Source organism: Gekko japonicus, unplaced genomic scaffold, assembly GCF_001447785.1.
Source record: "Gekko japonicus isolate JY-2015 unplaced genomic scaffold, Gekko_japonicus_V1.1 scaffold3195, whole genome shotgun sequence".
NCBI lineage: Eukaryota > Metazoa > Chordata > Lepidosauria > Squamata > Gekkonidae > Gekko > Gekko japonicus.
The window spans coordinates 138,381-164,573 of NW_015177109.1; the positions used below are offsets into that span (position 1 = coordinate 138,381).

Sequence of the window (26,193 nt, forward strand, 5' to 3'; positions counted from 1 at the left end):
GGCACTCCACTGAGTTGTGTCAGCGTCCCGAATGCTTCATGTCTCCCAGTCAAAACTGGAGGACTCTTTCATTTTCCACAGTAGTGGTGAAAAAGGCTCTAGGCAGGAAGGGAAGTGTCGCCTTCTCCCTTTCTTCTCCCCAGTTTTCACATAAACATCTTAAATTTTGTTACTTTAAGTCTCACTGGGTATCCCAACATAAGATATATTGTGCTTTAGTCAGTATGAAATACTGGCAGATGGAGTAACTGATGAGAGACACTCTTCAAATCAATAAGTGTGACGGTTTATTTTTCAAGGAACGTTCTCAGCTCCCATCAACGCAACAATTATATCCATACAACCCCCGTCCTTTGAAGACCTCTTTACAAACAAAAGTGCAGCTCTAACATGCACGGCACCACTTGCTGATGCAATGATGAATTGGACAGTCCTTTGGCTTATGGATGGACAACCTGCCAACACTCAAGCGGTGACCACAGAAGTCTTGAATAAAACCACTGACACTGCCTGGATGTGTAGCCAGTTGGTGGTGAACCTTACTGAATGGAAAGGCACCATGAAGTTCACCTGTAGTATTTCTACTGGATTAGGAGAAGTCACACAGTTCTACGAGAGAAGGCATGGTGAGGATTTATGGCAAGAATGAGGTGGGCTGGACATTGAGCTCATGAGGTGATGACGGGGAGGTTCGGGAACATAAGAAAGTTACTCATGGGAACTTGAATGTCAGGCCCACCTAATCAGTGGTTTTGATTGTGGCCAGAAACAGATGCTACTGAGCAAGCTCTCAGTTTCTTCTGCAAGTGTAAAGCCTTCTGAAGAGAGGGATGGAATCACTGGTCGTAGGGCATATGTGTATGAAAACACACATGTATGAAAACTTGCACCTGTTCATATGGCAGTTTAATTCCTGGGCTTCCACAAAGAATTCTGGGAATTATAGTTGAGTACTAAGAATACTAGAGGGCTGTGGTGGCTCAAGTGGTTAAGACGCTGAACTGCAAATCGGAAGGTCAGTAGTTCAGCAGTTCGAGACCTGAGTGCCGCATGATGGAGTGAGCTCCCATCTCTGGTCTCAGCTCCTGCCAACCTAGCAGTTTGAAAGCAAGAAATTGCAAGTAGATAAATAGGTACCACTTCGGTGGGAAGGTAACAGCATTCTGTGTGCCTCTGTGTCTAGTCCTGCCAGCCACATGACCACGGAAATGTCTTTGGACAGCGCTGGCTCTTTGGCTTGGAAACGGAGATGAGCACCGCATCCCTAGAGTCGGGTTCAACTGGCTTTCGAGCAAGGGAAACCTTTACCTTTATCTTACTAAGAATACTATTGCAGATCTTTAACCCTTACCCTTCACAGTTGTCAGGATTTCCTGGGAAGGAATGATTTCTTAGGCAGTATAAATCTATAGTACAGGTTTGTCTTTTTTGTTCCCATTTTCACATATACATGTTTTCTCAAACAGGCACGATGAAGTCCCCCAAAGTCTCCCTCCAGCAGCAGTCCTCCAGAGAAGACCTCAATGTAACTTTATTCTGTATAGCCACAGATTTCTACCCAGGAGAAGTTTTTGTGAAATGGCAGGAGGAGAACACAGAGGTGTCACTGAAGGGCCACGACGCCCACGACTTGAAGTGTGACCATGGAAGAGAGAGGTGCTCTTTACTCAGCATCCTCGAAGTCCCAAGAAGTCAATGGATGATGGGAGTCTCCTACACGTGCCTTGTAGCTCACGTCTCCTCTCCAAACATCATATTTAGAAGAGCCAATTCTCATTCTGGTAAAACGCACCTTAATTGTGCCGTCTCTGTACACATCACCGGATAAATCTCTTCATTACGACGACGGTCTCTTTTTCTTGGCTTCTTTCTCCAACGTCACTGTTGTCTTTTGTTCTTCAATGTAGCATTCCTCTCACTTACATTGTGTCTCAGTCCTTATGTACACAGCACATGTATATTAAACTAATACTCCAAGGAATATTTCTCTCATTCTTCTAGTGTTGACAAAACCCACACTGCCAAATGCTCTTGGAGCAGTGTAGATCTTGATAAGGTGAATGTTTCACTGATGGAGCTTCCATTTTTTTAAAAAAAATGAACACTATTGACTTGGGGGCAAACACCAGGGAGGTGGCTGTTTCTTTCGTATCATGGTAGTGGGTTATCCCAGTAGCATTTGAGGAGGAACTGTGGAAAACAGGATGCTGAACTATGTGGGTCTTTGGTCTGATCCAGTAGGTACACCAAAGATAAGTGGATAATGCCTCTGGAAGGTTTCCCTATATCTCTTTGTTCCATCAACCTTGGTGGTGGTGTTTTCTCTCTCTCTCTCTCTCTCTCTCTCCCTCTCCCTCTCTCTCTCTCCTGGTTTTTCTTCTTCTCCATGGAATGACCTTTTCATCTCACCTCATTTCTGCAGATTCCTGGGACTGTGCTGTCACAAATGCTGATATTTATGGCATCTGCAATGAAGCAGACGATGTATACAGTGAACTATCTGAGCTGGATGGTGCCTGGAATAGGGTCTCCACTTACCTGATCCTCTTTCTGCTTGCACTCTTCTATGGGGGCCTTGTCACTTTCTTCAAGGTAAGAAGGAGAAGAGGTTTTAGGGTCCCAACACAGCAGCATCACACACATCCAGCGACTAACCCATCAACTGATTTTAACTTTTCTATCTTTTTTGGTATTTCCTGCTGTGCTGTTATGTATTTACTTACTTACTTACTTACTTAATTTATTTATTTATACCCCACCTTTCTCCCTAACGGGGACCCAAAGCATTCTCCTCTTCCATTTTATACTCGCAAAGGGATCTTGCAGGTCATCTAGTCCAACCCCCTGCACTCTGCAGGGGTATACTGAAAGATAGCCCTACATACCTACAACATACCCGAAAGATGGTCGTCTAGCCTCCGCTTGAAAATGTCCAGCAAAGGAGCATCCACCACCTCCTGAGACAGACTGTTCCACTGCTCAACCACTCTTACAGTTAGGAAGTTTCTCCTGATATTTAGCCGGTAACGACTCCCTTGTAATTTCCACCCATTAGATCTAGTCTTGCAATCCGGTGCAAGAGAGAATAGATCTGCTCCATCTTCTACATGACAGCCCTTCAAATACTTGTAGACTGCAATCATGTCTCCTCTAAGCCTTCTCTTTCCCAGGCTAAACATACCCAACTCTTTCAGCCTTTCCTCATAAGACTTGGATTCCAACTCTCTCACCATCCTGGTTGCCCTCTTCTGGACATGCTCGAGCTGGTCAACATCCTTCCTAAAATGTGGTGCCCAAAACTGGACACAGTACTCCAGGTGGGGCCTGACCATAGCAGAATAGAGCGGAACTACCACCTCCCGTGATCTGGACACAATGCTTCTGTTAATGCATCCTAAGATTGCATTAGCTTTCTTCACAGCCACATCGCACTGCAGGCTCATGTTTAGCTTGTGATCAACTCTAACCACTACACCACATTGTTTAAAAAGGGCCTTTGTTCTCAAGGTCTTCCTAATCTTAATTGTTTCTGTCTGTCAATCTACTTCCCTGTGTATCACAACAGCAGAAGAATAAGATCAACGGACCATAACTCAGGGGTGTCAAACTTATTTGTTATGAGGGCTGGATATGACATAAATGAGACCTATGTGTCACAAAATGTAATGCCAGGTAGCGGAGATATAAACTTTATAAAAGACACAAAAACAATGACAACTTTTACTTAAAATAAAAATATGCTTTAAAACATGAGCTCTGTAAGCTGTAAACCTACTTTGGCCCCGGTCACACATGCCGGAAAATGCGGTGGGGAGGTGTGGCAATTTGCAGCAGCGCAATTAGACCCGCAACAACGCAATCAGATGCTTCGGCAGCAAACCACAGTTCCGTTCCTCGGAAGACAGCCGGAGGGAAAAGCCACACCGGTGTGATCACACGGACGGAGTCCGTCAGCAGCCCGTGGCAAACCATTTGCCAGTACTTTTGGTCAGGTACTTTTTAACCGCGCATTTTTGGCGGCACACCACAGGTTGACCACAGGTGCGCTATGCCCGCCAGATGTTGTGGTGTGATCATGGCCGGAAAATCCACCCAACATTCATGGCTCTCCTGCGGCAAATTCGCCATGTGAATGGGGCCTTTGATGTTTTGACATTCGCCACAGAAATCTCATGCTCAGAGTTCTGAGTCTAGGACCCAGGTTAAAACATGAAATGACTGAGTGATTAAGAAAGTCTGGCGAAGCAAGCTATGATGCAGCAGAACTGGAAGCAGGAGATGGCCAGTTCCACTGTGGGCCTGATGGAAGCCCTCCAGGGGCCTGATTCAGCCCCCAGGCCAGATGTTTCACACCCCTTCTATAACTGGTCAATAACAGATCAGTGGGCCATCTAGTAACTCAGCTTTCTCCATCAACAGCTTACCAGATGTCCCATGCTGGTCATGCAGACAGTGCAGAGCCATCTCGTAATCTCTTTCTCCTTCCCACCCCTTCTGTTTTTCTAGGTGAAATAACCATTGCTCTCTGCTCCCAATGAAGCGTGACTCCCAGCTTTCCTCTCCATTACAAACCTCTCAGACTTTCTCCATTCCAAGTATCGTCTACTACAATTTCCAAGGACACTGCAAAGCAACAAAGCATTAAGGGCGGAAAGCATTAACGCCAGCGTCGTTTAGATTCCTTTGGCAACGTTCACCATCATGAATGCACAGGATTTTGCTTCCTATGCAACGGATGGTCCACTAACCCCCCGCCCCATTTGCCTGCATCATGATGTGTCACACTGGGTCTCATCGCTCTGTGGTGTGCTGAATTACATTCCAAAAGTTGCACTGTTCTTCTTTTTAAGAAGTGTGTTAAGACTGTATAGTATCGTGTTTGCATTACTGTGTGCTTTCTTGCTGCTTCCTGGGTTCAGCACAACATGGCTGTTATACGAAATTACGATTAGCCACAGAAATGTGGTGCCAGTTCAATAACCAAGGTCCTTGGGCATATTTGTCCTGATACAGCACACCTGAGCATTATAGTTAATTGTTGGGTTGTACTGTATGTGGCACAGACATTTTATAGCATTAATGTTCATCATACTGAGATCAGACCCTTGCGCTGCCCTGGCTTCTGCCGTAGTTTTGTCACAGAACTTTATCTGGTGAAGGTACTGAATGAAGAACAGAAGGCTTGACCATTTGCTTTAGTTTTCAAATTTGCAAAAGATGTGCAAGTTTTGCCTTCTTAGCTATATTCTCACTGTTCCATCCTTGGGGAAGAGAAAACTTGGAATAGATGGACAGAGGCCCAGAAAAATCTCTGAACGAGTTGATTTAGTAGTTCATGGTTCTGATACATACATTTCATAGGAAGTCTCTTCTATGCTCAAAGAAAAGCTCGTATAACCACAAATGACAAATTGGAAGGTTTGGTATGGTCATGTGAAGTTCACATAACTGAAACTATATAAGATAGCCACACCCAAGTCGCCAATAAATCTCTCGTGTGTGGGTTTGTGTGAGACTATTTAATCTTTCTGAAAGTGCTCTTGTGTGAATCTCAGAAAATTGCATTTTATCTTTTAATCTTAAAATGGGTAGGCTAAAGGATGATATGCGTGCCTTTCTGTTTCTGATTTCATTGACATACTCGAGTGTTTCTTGCACTATTGTGATTCTTTCATATTTACTCGTTTCAAGAATGACTGGATTGGTTTTAAATAAAAATCTGAAAAGATAAACTTGAGTAATCTTTGGCTGGAACACAAGGTTTTCACTTGACACCTGGAACAAAGAAACTTCTGTTTTCTCTTCAGTCAGATGGCTGTTAACTTATAGAGATTGGGCACTGAACAGAATAGCCATCTCAGTGATTTAGTGGTTAATGCACTACTTTGGCACAGGTAAAGAGACCCTCTGTTTACAGGTGAACGTTTTACAAGGAATGCTTCCTTTATGGGGGAGGTTAATACACCCGTTACAGTCTCACCATGTTGACTACGTATAAACAGTACAGACCATGATCTCAGTTGCTTTGTATTTAACTGTACTAAACCAAAACTGAAATTTATTAATGGCAAAAGCCAGCACATTAAAACAGAAAAAAACCAGAGTAGGTTAGACAAGACTTAACTGCATTGACCAGGGCTATTTTTGGGCAGGAACACACAGGAACGGAGTTCCGGCTGGCTTCCAAGTCGGCCACGCCCAGCAGGAACGCATTAGCATAATAGGCCACACCCAACAGCAGAAACTCATTAGGATTGGCTACATTAGGGGTGTGTGGCCTAACATGCAAAGGAGTTCCTGCTACAAAAAAGCCCTGGGTTTGGACAACAAAGAAGGTAAACAGAATAAGAAGAAAAAGGTGGGTGTGGCAGCGCACGCCGAGCATATCGAATATATATATCTGTACACTTTGGGGTGGGATGGGTGGGCATGTTGGCAGCGGCTGGACAAAGACTGGGGGCGGGTGGCGAGTGGCTGGCCTCTTCCCCCTCGTGCTCTGGCGCCATTCCATTGACTCCAGGCGGGAGGAGGAGCCCTTCTTTCCTGCCGTGCTCACCCACCGCAACCAGCCTCCAGCCAGCTCTCTCCCCTCCCCTGCCCAGCCCCGCAAAATGCAAGCCCTTTCTGGTCTTATTCTGCTCTCCCATTCATTCAGATGGCCTTGCATCCCATTATCCTCCATCATATACCTTCTGGCTTCATCTTGGTGACGTTTCTGCTGCTCAATGAAGCCTTCTTGCTTCTTGTATGATGCCATTTGACCGATGTGAGATGTTACTTTGTGTCCATCAGCACTTAAGACTCACATCTGAAGAGACACACCAACTATCAGTATTGCCTTTGTTATGCCAACAGCTCCATCAATATACATTTATTTATTATGTATTATTTATTTCCTTCGATTTCATATACCGCCCTAACCCCCTTGGGGGTCTCTGAGCGGTTTACATGGGGAGGTGCCAAGCACATTACACCCTAACTTAGGCCACATTATACTGGGGGTGGGACAGCCTACCGACACCCAGGTGGAGGCTGATGTTCCTTTCGGTTCGGCTTGGCTCTGTTCCCGGCAGTCCATTGGCTGGATGTTCCTTCTGGCGCTCTGGCAGGCCGGCTACCTTTTATCAGATATCAGACTCTCCAAAGGTTATACCCTGGAAATCTTGTGGGACTTTAAGGTGCCGCTGGACTCAAATCTTGCTCTTCTGCCACTGACCAACACAACTACCCACCGGGAACTATGATGACTGAGGGCTGAATCAGAATTAGGAAATGCATGACTGAGTTGCAAATATGCTATTGGGTGGCCTCGGTTACCCACCAGTGATATATACATCCATCCATGTGGTGCTGCTCCTTGGGGTGTGGGGGTGCAGGGGTGCAGGCAATGCAAAGACGACAGGATACAAGCTTGCAGGAACTGATCTGAATGAATGAAGGAAGGAAGGAAGGAACCTCCTTCTCTCACACACCAGCTTTATTTATACACCTTTCTTCCCCCTTCTCCCTCCCTCTACCTCCATAAGGGAGTTACAAGCATTAGAGCATCCTTTTGGAATGTGTGTGTGTGTGTGTGTGTGTGTGTTTCCAGGCAGCTGTCCGCTATCTGCCTCTTCCCCTTTCTCAAGGCTAACTGACTGCGTAGTTAGGCAGTCACCAGACTTCTCTTAGCACACAAATACTTCTGGGTTTCCAATCTCCAGCCAGGAGAATCCTGCACTGCCCTACACATCCAAACTGTATTGACTAGTCAAAGACAACCAGTGTTCCCTCTATGCTGAGTCGGTGTGAGCTAGCTCACAGTTTTTCAGCCTCCAGCTCACACATTTTTGTCTTAGTTCAGGAAGGATGGCTCCAGAGCAAACTAATTTATGCAGCAGCCAAATTGCTCACTCACAACTTTAATGCCAGCAGCTCACAATGTAGAATTTTTGCTCACTAGACTCCACGGTTTAGAGGGAGCATTGAAGACAACCCATCAATATTGGGACATGGGAACGTTTAGTCAAGAGAAGAGGAGGTGGAGGGGGGACGTGATTGCTCTCTTAAAGTATCTGAAGGGCTGTCACTTAGAGGAGGGCAGGGAGCTGTTCCTCTTGGCAGCAGAGGAGAGGACTCACAATAAATTAAGGGTGGGAAGGCACCAGCTGGATGTTAGCAAAAACGTTTTTTGCAGTAAGAGTTGTGCAACAGTAGAATCAGCTGCCTTGGGAGGTGGCGAAGTCCCCCTCCCTGGCAGTCTTTAAGCAGCAGCTGGACAAACATATGTCAGGGATGCCCTAGGCTGATGCTGCATTAAGCAGGGGGTTGGACTAGATGGCCTGTATGCCCCTTCCAGCTCTATGATTCTAGGATTCTATGTACCACCATGGCTTCTCGTGAGTAACAAGGAGAACAAGATTTCAACGCACACTGCAAACTGTGGGAAGATCCTTCAATTGCAAGTCCTCTAACAGATCCATTTGCTGCCGCACAGTCCAGCTTACCCCATCCAGACCAGTGTGCCGTGAGCTAAGAGAATGTTCATTGCAGAAAGGTCAAAATGATGGTTCATAGATGGCATGTTCTAAAGACCAGATGTGCCACATAATGCAACAAAAATGCAAGCGAGGATGATCAGGCACCTGGCAGCTGACAGCATTCATCTGGTGCAAGGGTCCCAATCAGTGTTCCCTCTAAGCTGAGTAAGTGTGAGCTAGATCACAGTTTTTTAGCCTCCAGCTCACACATTTTTGTCTTAGCTCAGGCTCCAGAGCAAATTAATTTATGCAGCAGCCAAATCGCTCACTCACAACTTTATTGCCAGTAGCTCATAGCGTAGATTTTTTTGCTCACAAGATTCCACAGCTTAGAGGGAGCACTGGAGATCACCAAGGAAGGCTTTGCAGAGGACGGCAATGGAAAACCATTTCAGCTTAATCAGTTTCCTTGAAAACTCTGTGGGGTAGCCATGATTACTTGCAACTTGATGGCCCTTTACACACAGAGAGATCTTGGTGTATATACCTAAAGTGATCTAAATACACATTTAAGAAGGCAGTATGTGCTCAAGCTGAGACTAAGTTGTGCTTGCAAATATGTGCATTGTACATGAGGAAGCCAGGATAGGCTAAACATACTTTCAGAATCAAACCTGGATTTGTGGCGGAAAGTACCACCAAGTTGCAGCCAAGTTAGGGTGGCCCAATACGGCTTCCGAGGCAAGAGCTGATTTGCCATTGCCTGCCTCTGTGTAGTGACCCTGGACTGCCTTGGTGGTCCAAATACTAACCAGGGACAATCCTGCTTAGCTTCCAAAAGATCAGGCTAGCCTGACCATACATGTCAGGGCATCCTGGATTTACCATGGGATTTACCACTGCGCAGTGTTTGAAAAGGGTCTCCATTCTTAAGTGCTTCCTAATGTCAATTGTTTCAGTCTATGTACTTACCTACTCATCCATGTACCACCTATCACAAGAGCACAAGAATACGCAACAGCTCTATCGGCCATCTAACTTGGTAGTCCCCATCAACAGCAAGCCAGATGCCCCACGCCATGTCATTCAAATCACATCGATCCATTATTTAACGTCATTCTCCTCCCCACCCCTTTTTGTTCCTCTAGGTGAAATGCCAGTCACCCTCTGTCGACAATAAAGCTTCTCCACTTTCCTCTCCATTGTAAATCTCTCAGACTTTTCCAATTCTGATCATTACCTACTGTCTACGATCTCAAATCATTCTACAGGACAGCAAAGCACCAAGAATGGAACCCAGTGCCATTTAGTTTCCTTTGGCAACATACGCAATCATTGGATCAAATGATTTTACTGCATAGGCTAAAGATGATCAACTTATTACAGAGAAGACAACCATGAATTACTAGAAACACCCAGACTGCAGATGACAAAATGCATCATGTGGTACACTAGTTGACGTTGTCTTGTGTTGGTTGAAACTACATTTCAAAGTTGTACTTTTTCCCCCCCAATCTGTGTGTTGAAGTATGATTTGCATTCAGTTGTGCTCTGTTGCTTTTCCTTTGTTCAGGAAAACTTTAAATTTCACTTTTCTAACACTTTGTAGTATGCCTGTTTAAACTAGTAACTGGGGAGCACAGGCTGGATGGGGCTGTTGCCGTCTTCCTGTTTGTGGGCTTCCTAGGGGTAGCTGGTTGGACATTGTGTGAACAGAATGCTGGACTAGATGGGTCTTTGGTTTGATCCAGCAGGGCTCTTCCTACGTTCTCTCAGACCAACCCCCTTTCCCCAAAGAAATTCCACCTGCTCTTGATCAGTCATTTGGTACTAAAATAGCTGATTGGTGCTATCTATGCTAATCAACTACTCATCACAGCCAAAGATTTGGGCTTCTAATGTCCTGGCCCCACTGGTGGACCTCCTGATGGCACTGGTATTTCTGGCCACTGTGTGATACAGAGTGTTGGACTGGATGGGCCTTTGGCCTGATCCAACATTGGCATCTCTTATGTTCTTATGTTCTTAAGATAGCCTTTAGTGAACTACATAGCACTGGACAGATAATGGGATGGTTCTTCTGGGCCAAAATGTCCACGTCCACTAGAGCTCTTGTGCAAGCAGAAATGCAAGAAAGGATCACAGGAGCCACTTGTGCTAGGTCAAACTTATTTCACTTTCCACTTGGCCAAGATCTTGCACAACCAATTTCTGGGCACTATAATATATAGGGAGGAAAGCATGGGTGTTGTACAAGACCTCACACAAGTGGAATTGCGCTAAGTCCTTTTGCGTTTCCAATCACGCATCACCAGATCTAAGCCAACGGGTTGGTTATCACAGAAAACTGACAATGAACTATCAAGACTTTCTTACGCTCACAGCACTATTCTTCTGAAACTGCGATTAACCACAAGTACGTGGTGCCTGTCAAATAACCAAGGTTCTGCTGTATATTTGTCCTGATATAGCACATTGGCGCATTAGAGTTAATTGATAGGTTGCAGTGTACTCAGCCACATAGCACAGACATTTTATAATGTGCGTCACACTCAGAGTAGATTCCTACCCTCCCTGCCTTTTGCCAAAATGAGCACAAACTATATATGAGCCCCAATTATTTTCTATTGCACTGTACTAAAGAGCATTGATTGAACCTATGCGAAGCTTGGGTGCATTCCTTAGTCTGCGTATTTTATTTTGCTCTCCCAGTTGTTTTTACGTCCTTGGATCCTGTTGCCCTCCATTGTGTAACCTTTTTGACTCCCTCCTGATGAAAATTCCACCACTCAATAAAGCCTTTTTGTTTCCTACATGGTGTCATGGACCAATGTGAGATGTTGCCAACTACCAATTAGTAGTATGGATCATTATCATGCAAACAGTCCTATCAATATACCTGGCATTTGATATGGATTCATCCAAACATCCTGTAGTCTAAATTGTGAGAGGGGAGATTACAAAGGAAAGGGTAAACAAACCTAGTTGAGATGTGGAAGGAATGGAGATGCAAGGGGTGTTTCAAAAGTGTAATGAGGAGAAAAGCTGTTTTGAAGGTACCCCAGCTTCAGAACCTGAGCAGAGAGGGCTGAATCAGAATTAGGAAATCCGTGTTGTCTTAACTGTGCTATTGGGTGGCCTTGGTCACCTATCAGTCATACATACCAGGGGTAGCCAAACTTGCTCAGCATAAGAGCCACATAGAATAAATGTCAGACGTTTGAGAGCCGCAAAACATGAACAGATATTACAAGCATGTTTTTATTTTAAAATATGCAAATTTGCTATTTATTAACATTAAATGAGACTGCCAAAAATAAAAACAAAAGGTGTAAAAACAGATATTGATAATGATACTTAATTGTCTAAAAGAGAGAGAGAAAGAGAGAGGTGGAAAGAAAATGAAAGAGGTGGAAAGAAAGAGAGAGAGAGGGAAACAAAGAAAGAAAAAGAAAGCATGCCTCCTCTTCGCTTCCCTAGCTGCCCTGCCAGGAGCCACACAATATGTGGGAAAGAGCCACATGTGGCTCCAGAGCCACAGTTTGGCCACCCCTGATATATACACATTCAAACTTTATTGCTCATAGTCAAAGGCAATCCTTCAATAATAGGACATACCTCCATGGTTTGACACAGTGAGATTAAGATTTCAACACACATCTCAGGTGAAATGGCAATGGGAGAGGGTCTGGAATTGCAAGTCCTAGAGCAGATCTCCTAGAGCCACTCTTTGATCCACACCAGTTTGCCACGACTCAAGAGTGAATGCACTACAGAAAGGTCAAAATAAGTGCCACAGGACATATATGTGTTAGAAAGTGCCATCAAGTCACAGCCGACTTATAGCGACCCCGTGAGGTTCTCAAGGCAAGAGAAAGTTTGCCGTTGCCCGCCTCTGCATAGCAATCCCGGTCTTCCTTGGTGGTTTCCCATCCAAGTACTAACCAAGGCCAACCTTGTTTAGCTCCCAAGATTTGATTTATTCGGCTAGCCTGTGCCATCCAGGTCAGCAGACAGGATGTATATTTTTGTTGTTCAGTCGCACAGTCGAGTCCGACTCTTCGCGCCCCCATGGACCAGATCACGCCAGGCCTTCCTGTCTTCCGCCGTCCTCTGAAGTTTGCTCAATTTCATGTTCGTTGCATCTATGATACTGTCTAACCATCTCATCCTTTGCCATCCCCGTCTTCTTTGACCTTCAATCTTTCCCAGCATCAGGGTCTTCTCCAGTGAGGGCTCCCTTCTCATTGGGTGGCCAAAGGATTTGAGCTTCAGTTTCATTATCTGGCCTTCCAGGGAACAGTCAGGGTTGATTACTTTTAGGATTGACTGATTTGATCTTCTTGCAGTCCAAGGGACTCTCAAGAGTCTTCTCCAGCACCATAGTTCAAAAGAATCTATTCTTCGGTGCTCGCAGCCATATGTGACTACTGGGGATACCATTGCTTTGACCATGCAGACTTTTGTTGGCAGGGTGATGTCTCTACTTTTTATCATGCTGTTTAGGTTCGCCATCGCTTTCCTCCCAAGGAGCAGGCGTCTTTTAATTTCATGGCTGCTGTCACTGTCTGCGGTGATCTGGGATCCCAGGAACGTGGTCTGTCACTACTTCCATGACTTCCCCTTCTATTTGCCAAGGAGTTTGCATTAAAGACCAGAAGTGTATCATAATGCACTATTTTTTTACTCCAAGTGGGGTAACAAAAATGGATGAGGGACATCAAGCACTTGCCTGTTCATAACATTCATCTAGTATGATGTATATGTCTGTGAGAGTAAAGCAGTGGCTCTCTGGACACAAGGAGCAAACTAGGAGAAGTCATTCTTTTCCCGAACGAAAAATGGAACTGTGCCTCAGGCCCGGTTTGCTTCAGGGATGATGGTGTCCATACAACGGTAATCAGAAATGTATTTTTGCCAGATACTGAAAAAATATAAAATGAAAAAGAAAGCAAACATGTTATTGCCAATTCACTCTGGGTTTTCCCCAGAAAACCAGCAGTTTGCCCCATTAAGTTGATTCCCGAACACACAAGGAAATGAGATTCTATTCAAAGCCCCGCATGCAACATATGACCATTGGCATCTGTGTACCAGCACTAACCCTTTGCTCAGAGTGGAAGCATCTGTCCAAAGTGTTTGTGTAAACAGGATACATCTGTTCTAAAAATGACTTGCCAAAATGTCACTTGTGGCCTTTGGTTCTTTAGCCACATTGCCGTGAGTAGAAAATATCAGGAGAAAACACATGCCACGGATTTCAACCTTGCTGAATTTAAGGTGTAAACAGAATTATACCCCTGTAAAGTCACTGAAGTCAAGAAGGGTGTGACTGTTTAGAATTGAACTGTTTAATTCAACAGCTGCTCTGGAAAAAAAATGTGCAATAGATACGAGGGCAACTGTTGAGCTTCTGGCTATTAAGTGCAACATTTTCTTGAAGAACTGGGTAGCTGGAGGAAGCCAATTGCTGTCCAAAAAGAGGAATAGCTGCCTGCCCATGGCAGAAAATCCATGTTTTTAAGGTTTCACATACACAGTCACAATTGTGCAACTGTCCTCCAGTGTCTCCTGACTACACTACTTTGCCTTTAACAGTAACCTATCAAGAGTGTGGTCAATAAGTGCATGGCCCACCATGGAAAAGAGTTTTTCCCCACCTAAGACATCAGATGCCACCCCCCAAAAAAGCTATCTAATTAGTGGTCTAACAGCTTCTATTTCTAAATTACTTTTTAGAATGGGAAAATCTCTCTCTTTTTTTAATCAGTCATATTTTTTGCCCCAGATCCCATCCAAATTCCAGCTATGTCCAATCACGACTTCCCCATGGTTCTTTCAAGATCACCTTTGTACCATATACTTCAGCAATCCTAGGACAATCCTCCTTTTGCTACTGTGACAGTGAACAGGGTGGGTTAAAAGACAAAGGGATAGTTTAAGAAGATTAACAGAGCCAGTTTGGTGTAGTGGAATATTTGCTTTATCTGAACGTGTAGCAATTCCAATTCTTAACAATCACTACTTACCAACTCCTGAAGGAAACATTCCATGTTGACTCTCTAATAACAGAACCCATTGTGAAGACCTTGTGAAATATTGTGAAATGAATTGTTCATTGCGCAGTATTCGTTAGCGTGTGAGCAATAATGGAAGAAAAGTTTCTACAGAAATTACAACAGTAAACATTTTTGCAACTTATCCTTATTGAATCTTTGTTATTTTTGTCACAGATGTTGTTTTTGGAATTCCATAGTTCTGACAACAGCTGTCCTTGAAAGGGCAGTTCTCGAAAGAGCTCTCTCAGCCCCATCTACCTCGCAGGGTGTCTGTTGTGGGGAGGGGAAGGGAAAGGAGTTTGTAAGCCACTCTGAGACTCTGAGTGAAGGGTGGGGTATAAATTCAATATCTTCTTCTTCTTCTTCCTGTTTAACAGAAGATGTTCATTATAAATATATTAAAAGTTCTCAACTTAAAAATAAAACTTTACTCATACATTTGTAATCCAAAAACTTGATGGATATTATAATATACTTGCTGGGCTTGGCAAGAGTTTTTTGGATTTCTGTTGGTTAGGAAAACATTGCTGAACCTCTGAATTCATTTCTTCAAAGTTCCACCTAGAAATAGGCTAGCTCCACATATCAAGCCTGATTTATAAAAATGTTCATACTCCACGAAGTTTATACTCCACTGTGACACCCACTATGGAGGCAGAGAGCCCAAGCATATTGAAACATCTAAGGCAGAAATCCAAATTCCTCTCTTTCTCTGAATAATTGACATGGGACAGGAATCAGCAGCTCCAATTTATTTCAATGAAGCTTGTTCAGGACAAGTTTGCAGGAGAAAGGCATCTCAGGACTTAACTCTGTCTGTCTCCCTCTCTGTCACCCTGAATGCCACCCATAATTCTGCCACCTTCCTCATGTTACAATTGCCTCTGAATGTGGAGCAATTTTTAAAAGGCTCTGCATACTGACCATAATACATACGCTTTCTTGGCAGAAATTAGGTGTGCACAAGCAAAAGGGGGATCTTCATGTATGACTGAAGGTAAGCTGTGGCAGCCATTTTGTGGCTGGCTCCACCTCCTTCGATAGGCATTTTGCGGCAGTGATTTTCTGGCTGCAACCATCAGTCTGTGTCAGAATTCCAAAGATGCCCACAGGGAACCTTGACCTAAAGGCTGAACTTAATGAACGTGTGACAGGAGTTGGGTTGGAAGTCATGTGACATCATCATGTGACACACATGATATTGAGAAACTAGTGTCCCGAAGAATGTCGGAGTCCAAATTGGCTTGGGAATGTGGTGCAGATGGGAAGGGCTTTGGCCTTCCCTCCCGCACCATTTTCTCAAGCTTAAACTGTCATGGGAGACTGTTTGCTCCCCTGCGGGCTCCATACGCACTGAATGCTGGGACGCTAGCCTCCAGGTGGGACCTGAGGATCCCCCAGAACTACAGCTCATCTCCAGCCTCCAGAGATCAGTTCCCCTGGAGAAAATGGATCCTTTGGAGGGTGGGCTCTTTGGCATTATACCCCACTGAGGACCATGTCCTCCTCAGGCTTCATCCCCAAATCTCCAAGAGTTTCCCAGCCTGATCTGCCAACCCTACTCCCCATCCCCTGCTGGTGGCCAAGAGAACCTGGTGACCCTAACTGACGGCAACGTGAACATAAGAACATCAGAGACGCCAATGTTGGATCAGGCCAAAGGCCCATCCAGCCCAACACTCTGTGTCACACAGGGGCCAGAAATACCCGTGCCATCAGGAGGTCCACCAGTGGGGCCAGGACACCAGAAGCCCTTCCACTGTTGACCCCCCCCCAAGCACCAAGAAGACAGAGCATCACTTGCCCCAGAGCCCCTATCTATACCTTGTGGCTAATAGCCACTGATGGACCTCTGTGTCCCACAGTGGGGTAATCAGGACCCCATGGTTGTTTCAGCTCAGGAAAACAGTGTGAGAGGGAAGGCCGAAGCCCCTTCCTCTCCTTGAACCAAGCGCCTGAGCCAACTTACGCCCTGGAATGCTTGGGAACATTAGTTTCATGACGTCATGTGAGGCTGTATTTTAACAATTAAGTTTCACAAAGAAACGGATTAATAAAGAAGCCAATTGATGGGTGTTTGGTCGAATAGATCCTCGCCAAATCTGGCAAACCAATACTTGTTGTTCTTGTTTGAGAAACTTACTTCCTGGCTTTTGGCGTGAAGTCAACAAGGCAAGAAAAACAACAAAAGAAAAAGAGGAAGTCCAGTTGGGGGAACAGTTTCACGTGGCCCCTCAAAGCTCAATTATAGCCCCTCCAAAACCTCAGTCAAATTATTCAGATCTTCTTGCCGCGATAAGGGTGTCATGGTAATTTTATTTTTCAATGCCATTTTTGAAAATGTAATGAGGGGAAAACTCTGAAGGCCCAATTAGAATAGTGAACTGACTCCAAGTCGGCAGCAGGGGCCTGGTTTCCTCAGTCAGCGGCCGGCAGCCTTTGGCTTGGTGAGTGAAACGGGGTTTTGTTCTATATTGCTTGTAACCTTGGAAAGAAACAAAGAGAAGGTGGGAGAGGAAAGGGCTCCTGGGATGAGTCCCTTCTCCAGAAAGGGCAGGGATGGTAACAGACTAGGGCCAGTTTCTCATCCTGAAGCTCAGTACTCTGGAAGTAACACCACACAGTCAAGCTGAGTTTCAAGGAAGCGAAGAACTTCCCTGTAGCTTCTTTGGCTTCGCCCTAAATTTGCAGCTCAACAGAAAGAGGTCCTGTGCTTGGCCGCTGCAAGCACTGCACCGACTGGGGAAAGCAGCCCCAGCCGATCAGAAATCAGCTAGGAGAGCTGCATCTCCCAAGCTTAACTTGAGGACAGCCCAAGACCTAAGCATCAGGGCAGCGAGCCTCACCAAAGTTGCTCTCAGAGAGAACTTCACAGTAGCCTGGAAAAACTGGAGGGGGGGAGACACATAGGTTCTTGTTCACACCCGCACACCACCAGCTGGTGAAGTCCAGCTGAGGGACTGCTAGTTGGGGCAAACCCAGCGATGTGTCTGCAGGGTCTATGACACCGATCGCTCACCTGGGAGGCATGGGACTTTTCAAATCAACAACCGCTTCAGATGAGCTCCAGCTGAAGTAGAATCCCCTTGAAGACCATTGCTTTGATGGGGGAAACCAGGGCGGCTCCCTGTTCTGCTACACCTTTGGGGAAATCTGGCCACCTGCTGTGAACACAAATGTTCAGTGGAGAAGGAAGCAAGTGACCAAATCTATCATCGGTCTCAGCGTCTGGGCAGCCCACTGCTCAGCTGAGTGGGGTGTCGTTTCTCCAGATCTTTATAGCTACAGCCAGGGATGGTTCCAGGTTTCGGTGGGCCCTGGGCAGAGAGTGCCCCTCTCCTCTGCTTGCCACTGTGCCCAACCACCTGCCCACCCTGCTCACACCTCCCTGCACTCTCTTTCCCCGCTGCCCTAGCAGTGTTCCCTCTAAGCTGAGTGAGTGTGAGCTAGCTCACAGTTTTTAGCCTCCAGCCCACACATAAATGGGTTGATCCAGAGCAAACTGATTTATGCAGCAGCCAAATCGCTCGCTCACAACTTTCACGCTAGTAGCTCACAAAGTAGGGTTTTTGCTCACAAGACTCCACAGCTTAGAGGGAGCATTGCTGCCTAGCTATCCCTCCTTTCCCCATCCACTTGCTTATTTTCCAGTCCTCCCATTGCTCAACCACTCTTCCCAACTGTGCAGTTCCCGTATGTACAGCTGGAAATGTGGGCAGTGGCAGGGATCACAACAAGCTGATGGGTTGCAGGGGAGCTGAACGGATAGGGGGTGGTACCAGTGGGCCCCACCAGAATACCTGGGCCTTGGCAGCTGACCCACCTTAGGATGTGCTGATGCTTGTCCTGACCACAGCAGCAGGGATGTGCAGCTCTTACCTGAGAAAGATACAAGCACCAAATCTGTAGGAGGTTTGGGAGCAGGGAGAGGAGTCACGATCCCTCTGAAAGTGAAACTTAGCTTCAGAATAATTGTTTGACTCTAAGTTGAACTAGGACTTAGAAAACATGGGCAAGCATTCAGCTTCTGAGAAGCATGGTGTGATCAGGTGGGAGTTCTGGAAGCCTTTCATTTCATTAGTAATTTTAGATGTACAGTAGTTATACCTGGGCTACAAGGGAGCAAACCAAGGCTCTGAAAAGCCTGGTGTTCAATTGTGAAAGTGGTGGGGTGGCTACCTGTATAGCTGCACATTTTGGGAATGATAAGGGAGTACCCTGGCCAATAGCCACAGTGGGGCATTTAGGGGCAGTGCCCCCTCACTCATGGTCCATGACCCACAGCTTCTGCTGTGCCGGCAGGTAAGGAAAGCGCTCTCTCTCTCTCTCTCTCTCTCTCTCTCTCTCTCTCTCTCTCTCTCTCTCTCTCTCTCTCTCCCTCTCTCCCTCTCTCCCCTGCTTCCTCATATTTCCCAATACCCCACCACCCAAAATTTTCCGGCTATGCCCCTGGAAGCACCTGGCCAATCCTTTCAGTCCTCTGAAGCCAACTGTTCAGCTGGGGAACACTTGGATGGATCCCTGTTCAGCTGTGGGTTTGAGATTTATGGGGAGAGCTTTTGGCAGCCTCTTAGCTTGTGCAAGCTGAGTGCTAGAAAAGCGAGTTACACCCCCTGCTTTCCCAGGTCACAGATCAGTAGGGGACGGCGCAAGGGTCTCCCAGGAAAACAATAGCCATCAAAAGAACTAAGAGGATCCTGGTTGCTTCCCAATAGCATGGATTCCCAAAGCTGGAGTCTCAGAGCTGTGTATACATCCCAGCTGAAGACTAGCTTTCAGACAGAGTTTATGTGGTCACCTCCAGCATTTCCAAATACAGCACAAGCCCCAGTCAAGAACCATGCTAGAGAGTCCAGTGCATTCCCTGACCTTAACATGGAGAACTGCACCCACTGCTGCTGAGCGCTGGGGTCCCACAAATATGAGAGGAGGGCTTGATCCTTCTCTCACACCTACTGTTTACCTGGGAGCCTTAGATGTCTCCCAGCTAAGTAGCAAATGGGGTGGGGGTGGCTTTCCTGAAGCATGTGTTTAGTTGGGCCCACAAAGCTCTTCTAGCAAAACACCTGATTTCAAGAAGGCTGCAGACTCTGCGGTCCCGACACCCTAGCTACAGTACCTTCCAAGATCTAAGACCCTTCTTCACTAGGCAAGTGTTTACACATTTGAGGCTTCAAATATGCATAATAAAACACTGTTTTCAATTGTCACCTATACCCACTGATTACTGATAATCCTGTTCCACGTGAAAAAAGAACGTCAGAAGCAGTCAAGGTGAATATGCATTGGGGTGGAGGTCTTTTGTTTATTCAAAATCGAAAATGTCATGCTCAAGAATAGAGTTGAAAACTCCTTCCTCCGTTAGGGAGAACTTTAGGTGGACAGAAATGGGCAGATCAGGTGGGTAGAATCTGAAGCAAGAACACTTCAGGGAGGAGGCTACAAGCATGGATGGCTTCAAGAGGGAATTGGGTAAACATATGGAGCAGAGGTCCATCAGTGGCTATTAGCCACAAACTCTAGATAGGAACTCTCAGGCTGGGGCAAGTGATGTTCTGTATTCTTGGTGCTTGGGGGGGCATCAGTGGGAGGGCTTCTAGTGTCCTGGCCCCACTGCTGGACCTCCTGATGGCACCTGGTATTTTTGGCCACTGTGTGACACAGTGTTGGACTGGATGGGCCATTGGCCTGATCCAACATTGGCTTCTCTTATGTTCTTATGCTCTTGTGAGGGTATTACCTGCCAACAGTTCTTTTATAACCAGAAATGCTCCTATACTTAAAAACAAAATGGACAATAAAAAAAATGCTGGGGGGGCGAAGGTGAGTTAAATGCGAACTCCAAGTTTGGCACTGCACCCACTGGCTCCATCCTGATCATACACGCCTCTCAATTCTTTGCAGATTTGGGAAGGCTCGGGGAGCAATTTAGGTCTCCTCCTCTAAAAGGCAATATTCTGATGGCTAAACAACAACCGCAGCGCCCGTCGGGAATGCTGGTGAGCTCCATTAATTTATGAGTCGCTTCAGGAAGGGTTTAGAGGGTTTATCTGCCTTCTCTGAACCTTGTAGAAGTCCAGTATTCAGCCAAGAGCGTCAGAATGGGATGAAACACCCTGAGTTCAGCACAGTATTCAGAAAAGCTCAGTGGAAAGCAACTCAACTCCCCTAAGCATTTCTGAAGCTTGGTGTTCATATGAGAGCTATGAAAACCTGGGGAGGTATATATGGTTCGCTCCAGCCTCCCACAGCTCCACATAGGGGCAAACAAATCCCCACCGCTGCTCTCTGCAAGCGTCTCTACGGCCAGCTTCCTCCAGGCTACAAACTTCTCTTCAACCCAGCTAAGCATGGGTTCCCAAAGCCTCATAGGAAGGTCTCCTATTTGAAACACTTTCACTATGATACAGGGCCATATTAGGGCATGACCCCAATGGCTCCCAATGCCAACGTGCCTTTCAGCCTAATGTGACACGAATCAGCACCAAGAACCAAAATATCAGGCAGTCTCATTTGATCAGGCAACAGTAGCCTAATCCATCTCAGGGGGGAAAAACAGATGGGAATGATGGATAATTATGTCTTCCTTTTGCAACAAAGCAACGGGTCACCTTCTTTTGGCTAACCAATCACATCTGAACGGTTAATATTCTCCACCCTTCTGTTTCCTTTTTCCTTCTCCCACAGCTTCTTCAAGAGCCCCTTCTCTTTTCCCCCTCATTGTACCCTCTGAGAGCATCCCAAGCAATGGACTCGTCACCATCGGGTGCTTGGCCAAGGATGTCATGCCTTCTGTGGTCAGTTTCACCTGGAATGATCAGAACAACGTCAGCATCGATGCACATTATGTCAAGCAGTTCCCTTCCATTTTCTACCCATCTGGAACTTTCACCTCCAGCTCCCAGGTGGCCATCTCTGCCAACGACTGGCGGAATTTTCAGCATTTCTATTGCAAAGCTACCAACAACGCTGGGACTGGAGTAGTTCAAGTCGCTCGTCAAAGTAAGTGGATGTATTTTGTTTCTCTGTTCAACCGGCAACACCCCCCCCCCATGAACTTCAAACACCATGAAACAATTTCGGAAAATAGTTTCTAAGGCTGCCACAACAACACATCCTGATTCACTGATTTATTATTTCTACTATTATATTAAATATATCCCATCACAACACCAAAAGAAAGATTCGGTGCTGTCTTGGCTAGTTGCCATGAATACTACACACTCTAAGCTAAAAAACACCGTCTCAGAATCAAGGTAAACAATGGAGCCAAAGGTTGGATAGCCAGGGATGTCAATTCAAGGTTGCAGGTTTCAAGGACAAGGAGCGGCTGCTATACACACAGAAGCAGGTCTGAGTATGCAGAGTTGCTGCAGCGCTAGACAAGGTGCAAGGAGTGCTTTTGAACAGGCCCTCCCTTCCCTGGGAGTTGAGTCTGCCAAGGCTTACAGCTCCTCCCGTTGCCTTTGCAGGAGCTGCAGTCTGGCGGTCCTTCTTCGCTCCTGCATAGTCAGCCTCTGGCATGCCCTATGTCTGGGGCACTCAGGAGAACTAAGCGGGGAGTCTGGCCTCGGGGCCTCTGCAACTGGGGGTGCTGGGCCAGGCTCAGGATTGGTCTCTCCTTCTGGCTGCACCTCCTGTGCAGCTGCTGGGGACTTTTCCTCCTCGGGTACTGTTGAGGGTTCTTCTTCTGGGCTGACTCCAGAGGAGGCTGGGTTGCTTCCTGCCTCTTCCTTATCTGAGGAGTAGTCAGCCTCAGCAGAGCCAGTACCCACGACAGATTCCTGTTAATCTTTCTCCAGAACAGGTAAGGCAAAAAAGCCTTCAAAAAGAAAATCTAATGAGTTTGATAGGAAGACATTCTTGGATATCTGTAAATCCCTCCACATAAATATACTTTCACTTGTGACAGATCCACCTGTAATTAATTCTCCCTTCTTTTTGCTATTTCCCTTCCTCCTAAGCTTCCTGTCTGAAGCCTGAGATGATTATCCGTGCGCCACGCCTAGAAGATTTTGAGAATTCTGACCCAAATGCCACCATTGTCTGCATGGCTGTTAATTTGCACACTGCCAGAGCCACAGTCCAGTGGCTGAAGGATGGTCGTACACTCGACTCTGGCTTCGCCAACACTGGACCAGTCGCAGTGGGTCCTAGTGGTTACAGCATCATCAGTGAGCTCACAGTCGATAAGAGAGACTGGACCTCTGACAAGACATTCTCCTGTGAAGTGCACAATGAGAACTTCACCAGCATCAGGAATATCAGCAAGTCCCTTGTCTGTGATGCTGGTAAGTTGAAATGTTCCAGTCTACCCAATTACATCCAGACTCCAGAGTCTCTACCAAATCAGTTGAAAACATGTCCTCAGGGTGAAGTATTCAAATGTTTACCCCCTTGATATTTGAGAGATAGTCTTTTTCAAATATAATATGTTATGCTTTCATTTGAAATAGCTTTGCAAAGGTGCTAAGCCACTGTAGGAACACAACAAAAGATCTGGGGAAGGTGAAATCTCACCACAAATTGAAAGCTCATTTAATCTAGGGCTTGGTCTCCTAGCAAATGCTGCTGCTACCTAGCGGAAGTTCTGCTAGGGATTACCAGTTTTCCTCTATTCCATGTCTTTGTTGGTTTGTGAGTTTGCTGTGTCTGTGTTCCAGTTCTCCTGGTTTCCAGTTTCACGGGGAGAAGTTCTCAACTAAACTCTAGAAGTGGAACACATGCAGCTTGCTAGAGTTCTCAATACCTTCAAGTTCTTCATGCCCACCCAACAACCCCCAAGTACAAATGTACATATACGCACTGCAAAATACACTACAAGACAGGAATACTGCTGTGATGGTATTATGATTACAAACCAATTGTATTTGAAGAAGCGAAGAAGAGATTGGATTTATACCCCGCCTTTCACTACCCAAAGGAGTCTCAGAGCAGCTTACAAACTCCTTTCCCTTCCCCTCCCCACAACCAACACCCAGTGAGGTAGGTGGGGCTGAGAGAGCTCTGACAGAAACTGCTCTTTTTTAAGAACAGCTGTGCCAGAACTATGGCTTGTCCAAGGTCATCCAGCAGGTGCAAGTGGAGGAGTGGGGAATCAAACCTGGCTCTCCCAGATTAGAGTCCACGTACTTAACCACTACACCTAACTGGGAGTATTGATTAATGGTGGGTATTGATTAATGGGGGTAATGGATTGTTTAGTGTAGTGGGGGGAAACAAGAAGAAACTGGAAGCGAGCAAACTTGGCATGCACAGTACAAACTATTTAGTTAAAAAAAATAAAAAATTAAAAGATGATGCATGATGGATCCATTGCCCTTCAGAAACAAGACAATGATAGATGCTTTCCATTTCAGAAGCTAGGTCACTGGGGATGCCAAAGCCCAAGAAGAATTTTTGAACTATACCTAGCCTTAGCAGATATACCTCTGGACAATGCATGGATACTACCAAAATGTAGTACAGTTGGTTAGACTGCTGAACTACAATCCCCGCTCTGCCATAGAAACCTGCTAGATAACCTTGGGCCAGTAACACTCTCGGCCTAATCTACCTCACAAGGTTCTAATAAGAATAAAATGGAGAAGGAGATAATGTTGTGAGCTACTTTGGGTCCCCATTGCAAAGGAAAAATGGGGTATGAATGAAGTACATTACATAAGAAACTCTATGTATGCCATCTTGAGGTCCATAGATGAAAAATGTTATACAAAATAATCATTTCCTCTGAAAGCACACACCGTGAAAGGTCCTTATAGATCTGCTGCTGAATGACCAAGTGACCTCATTCTTCCTGCTATATCGAGACCATTTTGAGGCAGCCTTACATTGAAAATGATATCCATTAGCATATTCCAGTATGCTTCATAAGAACATAAGAGAAGCCAATGTTGGATCAGGCCAATGGCCCATCCAGTCCAACACTCTGTGTCACACAGTGGCCAAAAATACAAGTGTAAAGTGGCAGAAGACACCAACGTAGAGACCTTGCTATAGGTTCATATTTTTATTTAATATATGCACACAAAAACACATGCTGAGTTAAAACAGAGATGTACCAGAAAACATACTGAAAAGACTACTCTGATCCAACATCAGGCCAATGAAGCATGTAGATTACTTGAAGCAGATGCAAGATATGAAGCACGGACAAGGTGTGATGAACCTAGGAGAGCCATGTTCTGATTTATTGAGAAACTGAATGTTCTTCCCTCTTGGTTGCTTCTCAGGTTCTTGTGGTGAAGTGCAAGTCCACGTGGAGGCCATCCCACCATCCTTTACTGATATTTACCTGAACAAATCAGCCAAGCTGACCTGCAGAATCTCCAACATGCCCTATGATCAGGAACTTAAAGAATTGAGTGTCACCTGGACACGGGAACGTGACGACACACAGCTGGAAACCATAATTGGACAGATTACGGCACAAGAAGACAATGCATTGGCATTTGTAGACGCAACAGCAACTGTGTGCCCAGAAGAATGGGACAGTGGGGACACCTTTAAGTGCAAAGTTACTATTCCCTCCCTTCTTCCCACAGCTGAAACAAGAACCCTGAGGAAGCTTAAAGGTAGGTACTTCTTTGACATCACTAAAAAAAAAAACCAATCAACCCCCACAGGGTATTAGCTTCATCAGGCCTCTGGCAGACTCGGGAGTTGGCGGAATGTTACCAAAATGCCCAGTGAATAATCATTCCTTTACCTTCCTTTAAAACATTTCTAAACTCAAAACGCTTTCAAGGCAGCTCGCAACAACTTCAGATAGTGAGAAGTGAAATAATATATACAACATCATACAAACTTAAAAAAAAAAATCAAACTAAGTACCAGTAGTTAAGAAAGTAGTCATCAAGAAGAAGAGGAGGAGGAGGAGGAGGAGGAGGAGATTGGATTTATACCCCACCCTTCACTACCCAAAGGAGTCTCAGAGTGGCTTACAAACTCCTTTCCCTTCCCCTCCCCACACCCTGTGAGGTAGGTGGGGCTGAGAGAGCTCTGACAGAAACTGCTCTTTCTCAAGGACAGCTGTGCCAGAACAAGAGAATCATTTACACTCCACACCTAAAAGAAAATAAACTCCTTTGAGCTTCACTGAGGAGAAAATTAGAGACCTCCAGGGTCATCTAGTCCAACCCCCTGCACAATGCAGGAAATTCACAAATACCTCCCCACACACACACTGACCCAGAAGGTGACAAAAAAAACCCATCCAGAATATCCAGCCAAACTGGCCAAGAGAAAAATAGCAGGGAGCTCTTCCTCTTGGCCACAGGAGATAAGATTCATAATAATGGGTTTAAATTACAGGCGAAAGGATACCGGCTGGATACTGGGGGGAGGGGATTTACAATAAGAGCAGTTCAACTAGATTCAGATGCCTGGGAATATGGTAAGCTCCCCCTCACTGGCATTCTTCAAGCAGTGGCTGGACCAACACTTGTCAGGGATGCTTTAGGCTGACCCTGCGTTGAGGGGGTTCTCATAGCCTAGCACTCTCCAGACGAGTCAGAATGGTTGTAAAATGCCCACTGAATCATTATCAATCTCCTTTATTGTAAAACTACATTGAAATTCTAATTTAACCCATTAACCCTTTCTTCTTTTCACCATCCAGACAGCCCTTACCATGCTCCCGCTGTCTATGTCCTCCCCCCACCCTCAGAACCCAG

The 26,193-nt window shown here is 45.6% G+C and overlaps 1 protein-coding gene across 1 annotated transcript in view; it reads left to right on the forward strand.

Moving 5' to 3' along the window:
* LOC107124795 overlaps nt 1–26,193 on the forward strand; it is a 161,361-nt gene that overhangs the window by 129,416 nt on the left and 5,752 nt on the right. Inside the window, exons 16-21 of the mRNA XM_015428304.1 lie at nt 300–626; nt 1,467–1,781; nt 2,423–2,592; nt 21,253–21,520; nt 22,483–22,809; nt 24,751–25,092. Of these exons, the coding sequence (XP_015283790.1) occupies nt 300–626; nt 1,467–1,781; nt 2,423–2,592; nt 21,253–21,520; nt 22,483–22,809; nt 24,751–25,092 (1,749 nt within the window). The remainder of the gene's footprint in view (nt 1–299; nt 627–1,466; nt 1,782–2,422; nt 2,593–21,252; nt 21,521–22,482; nt 22,810–24,750; nt 25,093–26,193) is intronic.